The following is a 13,645-nucleotide window of genomic DNA, read 5'->3' as shown; positions in this document are numbered from 1 at the left end:
GGAAACAGCCTCAGGACGGCGCTGGGACCATGTGCCATGACGCTAGACGCAGCGACGATGCGGATTGGTGCAACCACGGAGAAAACCACGGGGCGACGACGCTGCGGCCTGAAAAGATGAACACAGCGACAGCCCGTCACTTGATCGGTGAAGAGATGCGTGCACTCAATGATGATCTTCATAAAATCCAACACAGGCACGCACGTGCAGTTGATCAGACTGGACAACATGCGTCAGGCAGCTGGACGTAGCAGCAGCGTGCAGCCGAAGATGGGTACATGCCGCGCACGGTAGCCGGCTAACACGCGTAGCGAGCAGCCGTAGTTAACACAAAGTGCACGTGCGCCCATCAATCCATCATGCACACCCTGCATGTTACACAGCCACGCGATGTGGATCCCTGCGCCAACGCGGGCGCTCCAACAGCCACGCCACGCGAGGCGCGTGAGTGGTCGCGGGACAGGCGGCGAGGGCAAACGGGCCATCACAGGATTACGGGACGGCTGTCGTATCAGCAGCGCATGTGAAGCCAAGAGCCCAAGAGCCCCCTCTGCCGATCCACTCGAAGACGATGAAGATGCTGATCAAGTAGACGCGTGTTGTAGTCGACAGACGGTGGCAGGAGACGCAAACCTTTTACAGATCGGAGAACCAAAAAAGAAGACCAATCAATCGATTGGCCGGAGAGAAAAATCTCAATCAATTAATCGGAAAAAGACTTTCTAAGGCAGCCGATCAAAAAAGTCGGCAGACGAACCCTAGGTACGAGTGGCGCAGCCCCCGACGGCGGTCATGGAGGCCGACTGTCCCGGAGGCGACACGCGGCGGCGGCGGCGGCGGCGGCGGCGGCGGCAGTTAGGGTTGGTTCGAATAGGCTCTATTACCATGTTAAAAGGGATAGGGGGATTTGGTGAAATCGTTGTTTTATTGCTTGAGCCCTGTGGGTCTATATATAAGAGTACACGATCATCTTGAAGTATAGCGCAAGATAGAATAATATCATACACTATCCTAGCTTTTCTAATAATCACAATACTCAATGGACGTGTGGCACGAAGTAGCTGCGCCCCCATGTGTGGGCAGTTCTAATATTCGCCCACACATGATCCGTGTGGGCTGTCTTCCGCTTATGCCACACATGACGCGTGTGGGCGAATATCTAATATGCCACACGTGTGGACGTTATCAGTGTCCACTATTATAGGTTTCCATCCAAACAAACAAAAGAAAAAACATGACGTCACAAGCCAAGCCACATGTATAGAGGTTTTGTCAAAAGTACAAGTCGTATGAGTAGGATTCATACTAGCCAAGCTACCAAAACCACACAGAAAAACCTTGATTTGTGTTATTTGCTAATGGCGGGTCGTCCTGGTCACAAGTCTAGTCGTGAATTTACGCGCGCTTCACATGCGTCGCTGATTTGCACTAATTTTTTGGGTCTGTTGTACGAATGCATGTCGGCTTGGGTTTAAGTTTCATAGGGGATTTACTATATCGTTAGATAGTATGTGCATTCACTCTCACTTGTTTATTCTCTTCATCTCTTCAATTGCTAATATATGTAGACCTAAGTTAAGGAGCCACTTCGATCCTTGACCTCAACTTGCGACCACCTTTGAGCTGGTTGGATGTTTCCGAAGAAAGGTAAAACTCATTGAGCTACTTTTTTTGTTGACGGTACATGGTCATCTAACAATTAACAGGCTTGTTCATTGCGTCATTTAACATGGCCGGGTAGGAATTAAGCTGATAGTCTGGACGAGGCGACGGAGTTCACAGGGCGGACATGGCAACGTTGGTCGCATGCACACGGTGACACCAGTGGACCGTAGGGCACGATGGAAGCCGCACAAGCCCGTCGGGGGTGTCCATGACTTCCAATTACAGCCTAATCTGGATGTAATTTATACTTTGGTGTTCTTTGCACTATCTTGACAGATGATAAATAGACCAAAAGTTTTCTCGAAAAAGAAAACTATCTTGGCTTAGATGATATGGTAGGTTGCTTTTATGGTCAGGTTATTTTGTTTCCATAAGCCGGCTAAGTTTATTTCTCTACGTACAACTGGTGTAGTTGCATTGCTTGTGTGCGAGCCGGGTTTGCACTGCATTGCATGGCGTAGTCTAGTCTGTGCGTGCCCTTTTCGGTGCTCTTTTTTTTTACGGACGCTATGCGTTGGATCGGTGAGGACCGGCTCAGCAACCATTGGATCGAGAGCATAACAGTCATCCGATCTCATCCCTCTTTTTTAGAGGAAAAGGGCTCAAAGCCCCGGTTCCAATTGGATTACCAAAAGAAACCAGACCAAGTTCACGTACGGTTACAAGAACGCGGGGAAAAACAGCACACGCGCTGCCCCAGCAAAACACCAGCTTGCGCCCATCTACGTACATGTAATCACATGTCCCTGATGATTTACTCGACAGTGGAACTAATTAATCACATGTCTACGTACGTAATTTCCCATCTACTGGTGGGTGGTTAATCTGTGAACAAGTCAAATTAATGATGCCTGAACTCATGTCATGCAGTAATGAATAAGTGTGCACTTCACAACTATTCTAGAATCATCGGTGTGGATCTCAGTTTACCGTAAAACTAAAATATTTACACCGGACGACTGGTGGTCGACAAGAAATCTGGATGGACAAGCCGAACACATTGTCAAAGCACATGCTAGAGACATAAATTAAGCAGCAGGAGTAAGCCCAGAACGGATAATTCAATATTTTTAATATAATCACGGACACAATATCCTGCAAACTGATAGCGAGTATGGCATATATACCACCAGATAAAATGTGACAATGTATATTGTATCTGATGGTACACTTTTTATGGTCCAATTTGTCGTATAAATTGACCTTTATCAATACCTTGTGAATAAGGAATAAATTAAAGAAATGATACCCTATACCACTATTGGTCAGCTAGAAATCAGGAGGGAGAACCCACATGCCACATGGAACGTGACAACATGAATAAGATCCTACAAATTTGATGGCGTGCTCACTGGTTTCGTTTCCCATAGGAAATACACAATCACCATGGCCGTCGAAACTCGTCAAGTACGTCACATCGTCGGCGTAGATGGCACTTCTTTGCACCCCACCGCACCCAGCCGCGGGCACACACAACGCCTTGGTCCACATTTTCCCCAAAAACAAGGCGCAATCGCCCAAGGTTGTTACCTCCTCCCACTTGAGGGTGAGAGTCTTCTCTTTCGTCGGCTTCTCAACAAGCACAAAAATACGGAAGAAGAAGCGCTTGCGGTAGGTGTTGTCATAAAAACAATGTTTCACCACCATAGCCAGCTTGCCGTGCAGCTCAACAATGTTAGTTGGCCACCTGAAAGGTCGGCTACCAATTTGCATATGCAGCTCGACAGTTACCACCGGCCGGCCATCTTTGTTTACACCTATTTTGAATCTGATCAGGTCCTCCAAGTTGGTGAGGGCATAGAGTTTTCCATTGTAGAATACAATGTCCACAAGCCGTGGCCCATTAAATATTTTGGCCGTCCATCTTTTGGCCGGACAACCAATCCTGCAGATGGCCACACTAGCTCGGGTGGTGATGGTGGCGAGGATGCAGCCACTTGAGGTGGGGGACTCTGAGAATATAACCTTCTCGTACGCGCAGAATGACGTCATGTCCTTTGCGTGGAGAGGCACCTCGGCGCCGGAGAAGAGGTTCACGATCGCAAGCTGTTTGTCATCGCCAAGCGCAGCGACCCAGCCGCCGTCGTGCGCTCCCGCAAAGCTCTTGTCGATGAGCGCCTTGGGCAGCGGGAATTGTAGGAATCCGTCGTCCTCGGGGCAGTATACCCTCCTCATGTTGCACTTGTCGTCCCGGCCGTTGTTGAAGATGAGCCATGGCAGGGTGGGCAGCGCGGCGTGCCTGGCCGTGATCGCGGCGGCTCGCCATGACCTGCATACCGCGGCAAAGCGGACGCGGTGGAGCAAGCCTCCGACCTTAACAAAGAGCACGTGGAGTAGATCGTCAGGGAGATCTGCCCACTGCACCGGCGTCGTCATCCACGTAGGCTTCGCTAGGTTTGATCAACTACAGCCGTACGTACGTACTAGGGCGTACTGCAAATATATATATATATATATATATATATATATATATATAGGCTTCCCCGTTGCATCGGTGGAGTAGGACACACGAAACTGATTTTCTGTACGTACGTATATATAGTTGCGCCGTCGAGGTGTCATCCGTTCTAGTCGTACGTACCTAGGAGTAGGGATGAAAACGGAGCGGAAACGGACGGAACTGGGTGCTACCATATTTGTTTTCATATTTTTTTGCAGAAGCGGAAATGAATACGGAAACCCCGGAAATGAATACGGAAACAAATACTACCGGAAACAAACACGGAGCGAATACAGAGCGGACACGAAAATAGAACGGTGTGTTGACCGGAACTTAAAACCCCCTTGAATCATAGAGAAATACACACAAAAAACAAAGAAATTTAAGAAATTTTTAACATGGCTACATGATAATATGGTTGTGTTGGTAACATAGGGTAGTATTGTAATAGTACATGACAATTCCGTATTGTGTCTAGTTGAGAATGTGTGTGGAAGTAAAAGTTGGTCCTCAAATGATCCAGTCTGCTCATTGTGTCATTGTGTGTTGTTTGGTAATTGGGCTACAAAGCAGCCATGGGACTATAGTAGAAACGGAAATTCCATATTCACGGAAACGGAAAGTTCCGTTTCCGCGTCTCTTCCATCGGAAAACACCATTCCGTTTTTGTTTCCGTTTCCGCATAAAAAATTCCACTTCCATTTCCATTTTGCAAATTTCCATTTTCGTTTTCATATTTCCTCTCCGTTTCCATTTTTCCTCCGGAAAAGCGGAAACTTTCCACTCCATTTTCATCCCTACCTAGGAGTACCTAGCTAGGCGTGCGGGCGTGGAATCCTCATGAGTTCCCCGCAAAAAAAAAAATCCTCATGAGTTGCGCCAACATCTGCTGGCTGGCGTCATGCATATGGACGCCAACCTCTCGCCGCGATCGAACCGAAATGCACGCACGTCTTCAAACCGAACCGAAAAACCAAACCAAACCGAACCGCAACACACGCACGTCCTCATAAGTAGCAAACAGTATGGCACCCCTCCTTGTTCCAAAAACCTCATAAGCACCCTCAAAAAAAAAAACTCGTAAGTGGGTGCTTATTGGATAGGCTATTTAGATACTGGATTTTATCTATTTTACGTGTATTATCGGATTGTCTAACATAGAAAGTGGAGAATGAAATGAACAAATGAGAATGACAAGGTTGAGATACAAACTGAGAATGGCAAGACAAAGAGACTGAAGAAACAGAGCAAGAAATGAAGGAAGAAACTGAACAAAGAGAGACTGAAGAAAGAGGGAAATAGGCAAAAAATGAAGAAAGCAAGAGCAAAGATCGAAGAAGGAGACAAATGATTGAAGAAAAGGACATTGATGATACAAAAAATAACGATTGACAAAAGAAACATTTGAACAGCTGGTTAGTGAATGCCGAGATTCACAAACTGAACTAAATTTGGGATGAGCTAACTGAAAAAAAATAAGAATAGAATGAAGGAAAAAATAATGACTAGTGAACAAATAAAGACTACAGATATGAATATCAACTTATGTCTCAAACCTAAAGGAGAAAAGTCCACTTTTCATCTCTCAATTCTTCGGTCTGCTCTGTTTTGGTCCCTCAACTCTAAAACCGGACAGATTGCACCACAAACTCTTGAAACCAATCATTTTTCGTCCCTGCGTGGTTCGCTACCGAGTCAACCCGGTTTTGACCACAACATGAATAGTGCTCCGATGAACAGTAAATTCAAAAAATAGCAAAAATAAAATAAAAAAATCTGAAATTTTATGACACTGAAGATAACTCAGATGCGCAAGGTGCATGCAATTTTTGTCATGTTTGGATGTTCGAGAAGCTCGCGCCAAAAAAAGTAAATCTACTCTATGATGAACAGTAAATTTTAAAAAAAGCAAAAAAACTGATTTTTTTGAATTTTTTTGGCATCGAAGATGCTCAGGTGGGCAAGGTGCATGCAAATTGTCGTGCTAAAATGACATCTGAGGATTTGGAAACCACCCGAAGTGGCATGCACACGCAAGCTATTTTATTTTTTTCCACGAGCTCCTCGGATGTCATTTTAGCACGAATTTTGCGTGCACCTGAGCATCTTCGATGCCAAAAAAATGTAGATTTTTTTTTGATTTTTTGTATCTACTGTTCATCATAGAGTAGATTTACCTTTTTTTTGCCGCAAGCTTCTCGAACGTCCAAACATGACGGAAATTTCCACGCATCTGAGTATCTTCAATGTCATAAAATTTCCACGCATCTGAGTATTTACTGTTCATTGGAGCACTATTCATGTCGTGGTCAAAACCGGGTTGACTCGGCGGCAAAACCCCACAGGGATGAAAAATGGCTGGTTTCAAGAGTTTGTGGTGCAATCTGTTCGATTTTAGAGTTGAGGGACCAAAAATGAGCAAACCAAAGAACTGAGGGACCACATGTGGACTTTGATTTCAAATCAAAATAAACTACATCAACAAATGTTACAAGCTATAAAGGTGCAAACTAACTTAAAATTGCCTGATGGAAAGAAATAGGGAAGAACTATGACTGAAGATCACGAGAACACTAGCAGTATGAGCGAAGCAGAGGTCCAACTGTGCATCGTTGAAATCAAGCATATGTGCTTACAAAACGAAACTTGCATTGAAAACTCTCTAAAACAAGTAATTGAAAGAAAAAATGAAACTGAGCTGAAATGCAACCGAGAACAGACAGCTAGCTGGACAAACTAAAAATGACAGGATATTCATGGTAGCTCACTAGCTCCCATCGCTTAAGAAGTACAGGGACATCAGGCCTGTCATTTGACAGAAGATTGCTCACCCAAGTTTCATCATATGGTTGCTCACACATTCAATGTAGGATCCATTCACATTTTTTATTTCTTTTCTGAGGATATCAGTGCAGCATAGCTGGGTTGTAGTTTACTCAGAAGCTCCATTTATCGTTTTTCAAAATGCTTTCTGTTGCTTCGTACGACAACATGGTGGTGGTGTCGATTTTTGTTGTGTCAGTTAACTAGCGCTGTGGTTGTGATTTCTACAAGGACAAAGTGACTTTTCGTGCGCCCTACTAAATTCATTGATGAGAGTGAAGCAGGGTGTAGATATGTTCAATTAAGTGTTTACTAGTTCCAGCAGTTTAGAAGTTTTGTTGAGGTTTAACTTCAACTTGTTATATATATCGCCCATGTTTAAGAATTCATCCGATTAATCAGTTAACTTGCCAATTGATCCCTACTCATAGGGTCAGAGAATAGCCAATTAATTGATTAAATGGCTTATTAACTTGTCGATTAGCCTATTAATCTCATACTCGCCACTCAACCTAGCAGCTACCAGTTAGCGGTTTCCTCAACAATGTCTCGCCTTAGGGGGGGGGGGACACGAACAAAATGCGCTGAAATTGTGATATTAATGTGGCATTACCCTGACTGAAAAATGTCAAAGCGTAGCAAAGTAAACTACAGAGAAATGGGCCACTCGAACTAACATATCATTCTAGGCAGTCAGGGGCGTTGCCTCGTATTCATTCCTTGTCAGCACGTTTTTTGTGTGTTATCACCCCAAGAGCTCAATCCTCTCTATTTTTGATGGACATCTTGGTTGGCATGCTTGTCCTAGTACTTTCATGTGTTTTGCTCGTTCTTTCTTTTCGGGAACACCTTTGGTTGGGAACTATGTATTAAACGATGTAAAAATAAGTTAGCTTCGATGCATCGTATGATGCAGAGACTGTGGGTAGTAAAGGCTTCCAGTACATATATGTATAATTGAAACTAAACATCAGCAACTTATGTTAACTCCATTGTATGAACACCAAATCATGGGGGACCAACCCCACGTTGTATGAACACCATATCACGGAGGACAGACCCAAGTTTTTTTTTCCACATTCAGTCTTTGGGGCCACGGAGCAAATGCTATCATGCTCACCTCCTCCATAACCTATATGCTACCATCATCACCACATGGTAGCTTAATATCAAAATCCAAAAGGGCGAAGAGGCCTCTATTATGATCATGGCCCGTCTCTTAGAAAACAGAAAGAAGGTCGTGCAACCTTTCTTATCTTATTGGAGCAAGTCACGGTCCAATCATTGCTGCTTGACTAGTTAGCACTTAGTAGAAATGTGTGGAGCAAGCTAGCAGATAAAAAACAATTCTCCTCAATCGATCACATGTGTTCCTCGATCAGATGGTGGCGGACAGAATCAAATCATAAGAAGATGCGTTTCTAAAGCAGAGATTCGGAGCCCTTTTAGAAAGAGAAGGCGGCAATTTCCTTGCAATGGTATGTGTTCCAGCTTTTCTTTTAGTAAAGGTGTCAACTTTCCTTCTTGACTAATTAAGTGCATTCTTTTGTAGCCTGTGGAACCGCCACTTCAAATAAACAAGCGTCTTATAGTGAAGAGATAGAGAAGATGAAGATTAGTACTAGTACTAGCAAAGAATGACGATGGGGTTATTGTAGAACCGTCGACGTTACCAATATATATGTTTAAATGACTCAGTAAGCCCGAACAGAGCTTAATTAGCTTTGCACCCATATCATAGACCAAGTTAGCTTGCAAGAGAACGCAAAACATACACCAGCATGACCACGCCTTCGCGACCCCATTCCCAGCCGCTGCCAAAAATCCTACTCCTTGTCCTACTTTCAGCGACGATTCCTCACTTGATCCCGGAGGCTGCTGCTGCTGAGCAAGATGAGCAGCAGCCGATCACACTTGCGGGTTGCCCCGACAAGTGCGGCAACATAAGCATTCCCTACCCATTCGGCATGAAGCCTGGGTGCTTCCGAGAGGGCTTCCAGGTCACCTGCAACGACTCCTTCAATCCTCATCGTGCCTACGAGGTGCTACCCAATAGATACCCGAGGGGCGTCCCTTTCGTGATCGATTTCTCCATCCCGAAGGGTTCATGTCCGGCGAAAGGCCAGCCGCCACCTTCAGACTACGCCTGCGTCAGCGGCAACAGCTCCTGTGCCAACACGACTACTGGCCAGGGGTATGTTTGCAAGTGCTGGGACCACTACGAAGGCAACCCTTACATCGTCAATGGATGCCAAGGTGGAATTATTTTTTTCAGTTTCCACATCCAGACTCTCTCTTTTAATTTTATTCCACACTGATCATATAGGAACTCCATCTTACTTTTATCCGTGCCTTTGTATTTCCCCTTTTCAGACATCAATGAGTGCGAGCTCCGCGATTTGTATCCTTGCTCCGCTGACGGGGTATGCAAAAATAAGTTAGGAGGCTATGACTGTCCATGTAAACCAGGAATGAAAGGCGACGGCATAAAAGGAACCTGCACAGATAAATTCCCCGCAACAGCACGGGTGATTTTGGGTAAGCACAAATTTAGGCTATGACTGTTCTTGTTGTTTTATATACTCCTATCTAGCTAATAGTACAGGATCTGAATCTACCCTTTCTTCTCTGTTTGTAGTCGTGCATAATTTTGTTGTTACATCTACTTAATGCTGCTTAATCAGCATGCGTCCCCTCAAGACACATTCCCGAGTATAACTAGCAGAACATGGTAGGTACCGGTCTATCTGGTGGTGGTAACGGGGCTTTCTACTAGTGCGTCCGAAAAAGGTCCAAAAATGAACGAAATTGTTGCCGTGCCAGGAATGCAACATAATGTTTATTTTCACTTGATATTTTCTTCTTATACCTGTTACTCCCTACTAAACCTGACCTACTAAGATTTGATAATCTGGAACAGTGCTGAAACTAAACAGATGGTTAACTGGTGCCGAAATGTTTCGGCAAAAAAAAGGTGCCGAAATGTTTGGAGGCCCAGAACTCCCGGTCTTAGAGTCCAAATTTGAAAGTCTCGGTATACCCGGAACTAAACTCATGGGTGTTTTCTAGATCTGCACATGGGTACATACAATTTAAGTACTTGTGAGCTATACAAGCGTGGCAATGGTTTTAGTAGGCGCTGCTGTGAATAGGATTGGTTTTTTATTTATGAGGCAGAAGGAGTAGGGATGAGTGTTTATTGTAGCCAGGGTTCCTCACACAAACTCCTAGATGTAACCCTCGGATGTTCTCAGCTTTGGGTCATATCACAAACGGTTCCTCACCCAAAGTCATATGTGACAGGCTTGTATTATTAGTGACCAATAAAGTCAGACGGTTCACAAAATCGTTTGTGATAATATATATTTTTCTCACGTGGATGTCTTTGAAAAAAAACGAATGTTCATATGTGACACTAATGACAAACCTATGAATTAACCAGCGTGTGGGCAAATCCCCACATCGGAACTTGGCACAAACCCCTTTGTACCATTGGATAGTGGGTCTTATCATGTAGCCACGTAGGGGGTGTTTGGTTGCAAGGGACTAGACTTTTTTTAGTCCCAGTGACTAAAGAAAAAAGACCCTTCAGTAGAGTCTTTTTCTAGTCCCTATAAAATAAGTCCCTCCTGTTTGGTTACATAGGGACTTATAGGGACTTTTTTTAGTCTAGTCCATGTAATCAAACACTCCCGTAGTGACCCTGAGGTAGGAAATCAATGCTATTGTGAAACAAAACAAAGCAAGTTATCAGAAGTGTTGCTCCCTTTTTATATTTTCTTCTGCACACAGAATAGTTCTTAGAATTCAGTTATATGAAATCTTTTTATTTATGTGTCCATCCAGGTGGAATAGGTGGTGTTTTTATCATAGCAGCCATATCATTCCTTATTCTTCTTCGCAAAGAGAAAAAGAAAACTAGACAATTTTATGAGAAGAACGGTGGGCATACATTAGAGAAGGCAAAATTCATAAAACTGTTTGAAAAGGACAGGCTCAAGCCAATTTTTAAGAGTAGCAATTTTATTGGGAAAGGTGGCTTTGGTGAAGTTTACAAGGGAATTCTTGATAATGAACCAGTCGCAGTGAAGAAGCCGATTAGTGGTAGTGTGCTAGAGAATGAACAGTTTGCAAATGAAGTCATCATTCAATCTCAAGTCATCCACAAGAACATCGTTAGGCTCATAGGTTGTTGCCTAGAAGTCGAAGCCCCGATTCTAGTCTATGAGTTTCTCTGCAGTGGTAGCCTCGATGACATTCTTCACGGCAAAAACAAGGTGCCCCTCAACTTGGGTGTGCGTTTAAGTATTGCTACAGAATCAGCAGATGGTCTGGTTTATATGCACTCAAAAACCAATATCAAGATCCTACATGGTGACGTTAAACCAGCAAATATACTTTTGGATGAAAAGTTTGTGCCAAAGATTTCAGACTTTGGTATATCAAGGTTGATTGCGAGAGACAAACAGCACACAGGATCTATTATTGGTGACATGAGTTATATGGATCCAGTATATCTGCAGACAGGCCGACTAACAGAAAAAAGTGATGTATACAGTTTTGGAGTTGTCATCTTGGAGCTTATTAGTAGGAAGAAAGCCACACATTCCGAGGGTAGTAGCTTAGTGATCAATTTCCTTGAAGCTTACAAAAAAGAGAGGAAAGCAACTCACTTGTTTGACAAGGAAATTATTGTAACTGAAGATTTGGAGATTCTGGATAGTTTGACAGGGATCGCCGTGGAATGTCTTAGCCTTGATGTGGATCAAAGGCCATCGATGACAGACATATTCAATCGCCTTTTCATATTGAATCAATCCCATAAGTCGCAACTTGTTTGTGAACTATAGTCAGGTTGTCTATATTTGTCGAGATAGGAAACTATGGATGGGACAATGCGTATATTTGTATTGCTGTTGTGGATAAAATACTTCAACTAGAAGGAGGGGAGTCGCCCTTTGTCCCATGAAAATATGTAGTGTAACTCATTGAGTAACCCTGTGTGTTTACTGCCAAATGTATGTGTTAGTTCATCAAATCAAATGTCACTGGTACTAGGTTCAGTTTATTCATAAATAATGATCATTGTTTAGTGTATAGGGCATGCATCTTCACTATGGCTGGTCAAAAGTTGTAAATTATTTTATTTGACATTGTTCACGAGTCGTAACTTGTTAATATGTATGCATGCATCAAAATGAGCGACTGACTGCACCGCGTACATCGACTGCATCCTAACGTCCTGTTATAAATGGTCTCGAGACTGAATGTTGCAAATGTTTTAGCTTCCGGGTACACTTCTAGGGTGAACTTATAGCAACGAGGTCAAAAGGTTTAGTTACTCATCGCAAAATAAAAAGGTTTAATTACTGCCAGCTCATTTGGGATCAACTGGTTGGTGTCCACGACGAGAGGGTCTGACTGATGCCGAGGCTTCACTGAACGTTGGTCGTCCGGCCGGCGTGATCGAATGCTGATTTGACAAGAGAGCAAGTGCCCGCGAGCGCTGCACACCGTGGCAACAGTAACTACGAGTAAGTAGTAAGTGGTCGTCACCGTCGTCGTCTCGTCTACCAACGGGGCTGGCACTTGCACGGACGGAGGGACAGTGTGGCGCGGTCGATGCAGTGCACCGCATGTGGCCGCATGCACAGGGGAGTAGCAGCATGCGTGCACCATGCAACGCGTCGTCTACGTCCATAGTCTGCACGGCTGGGTTCAGGCAGCATTCATGATGCAACGGCCGTTCATTGATGGTGCATGCAGCTACTGTTTCTGCCCAAACCAGTGGAACCAGCATCCAACAGGAGTAGCTAGCTAGGGTGGTGGTGGTGCAGGGCCGGCCAGGTCAAGTCAAGTCGCCTCCTCCCTCGCCTGCCATGAACCGCTCCGGCCTTCAATTCAATGCAAAGGTGCCGGAGCACGAGGAGGCAGCAGTAAGCCGTGTCGCCTCCTCCTCTCCTCACTCCCCATTCAACCAAATCCCGGCTCAAGATGGCGCCCCAGCCACTAGTGAACATGAACGGTGCCTTGGCGCCTCTCGCAACTTTTGCTAGCTTGAACGAGACCACACGGAGATCTTGGTGCGTTTGCTCCGTCTGGCGTGATTCAATGCTGATTTGACGTCTGCACACGGAGACCCGGCTAGCTCAGATCACAACAGTAAGTCGTCGTCGTCGTCGTCGTTTTCTACCGCGTGGAGTGACGAACGTGTAATGCGCTGGCCGGCGTGCCGCGATGAACTGCAACGCATGTGGCTGGCCGCATGCACACTGGAGGAGTACTTCAGCCAAGCATTTAGGATGCATGCAACCAACGGCAACCCAGCTACGGCTGCAGCCCGCACGGCGCGCTTCAGTATAGTTCATTGATGATGCGTGCAGTTGGTTCTGTCCAAGCGAGCTATGGTGGGGCGTAAAAAGCGTACATGAGAGAGGAGAACGAGATAGCTACGAGAGAGGGAATAGAGATAAGACATCGTTGAGATTACAACAAGTTTAAATTATATCTTCTAATACCCTCAAATTTCTTCTAATTTCTTCAAATGGCTTCATTGGCAAAGCTTTAGTAAAACTGTCTGCCACTTGATCTTTGGAAGGAATAAATCGTATGTCCAACTTTTTTTCTCCAAGTCTTTCTCGCACAAAATGAAAATCAATCTCAGTGTGTTTGGTTCTGCCGTCAAAACTGGATTAACAGAAAGAGAGGTTGCTCCTA

At 44.6% G+C, this 13,645-nt stretch overlaps 1 protein-coding gene across 1 annotated transcript; it reads left to right on the top strand.

Annotated features, from left to right (window-relative positions):
- The first annotated feature begins 8,609 nt into the window (after window positions 1-8,609).
- Window positions 8,610-12,108, top strand: LOC125515603 (wall-associated receptor kinase 4-like). The gene is made up of 3 exons (XM_048681103.1): window positions 8,610-9,184; window positions 9,302-9,466; window positions 10,775-12,108. Exons 1-3 carry the CDS (start codon window positions 8,710-8,712, stop codon window positions 11,776-11,778), a joined length of 1,644 nt encoding a protein of 547 aa, XP_048537060.1. The 5' UTR covers window positions 8,610-8,709; the 3' UTR covers window positions 11,779-12,108.
- Window positions 12,109-13,645: the final 1,537 nt, after the last annotated feature.

Source organism: Triticum urartu, chromosome 6, assembly GCF_003073215.2.
Source record: "Triticum urartu cultivar G1812 chromosome 6, Tu2.1, whole genome shotgun sequence".
Classification (NCBI taxonomy): Eukaryota; Viridiplantae; Streptophyta; class Magnoliopsida; order Poales; family Poaceae; genus Triticum; species Triticum urartu.
Note: the sequence above shows the minus strand (reverse complement) of the source record. Positions and strands in the feature narration are given on the sequence as shown.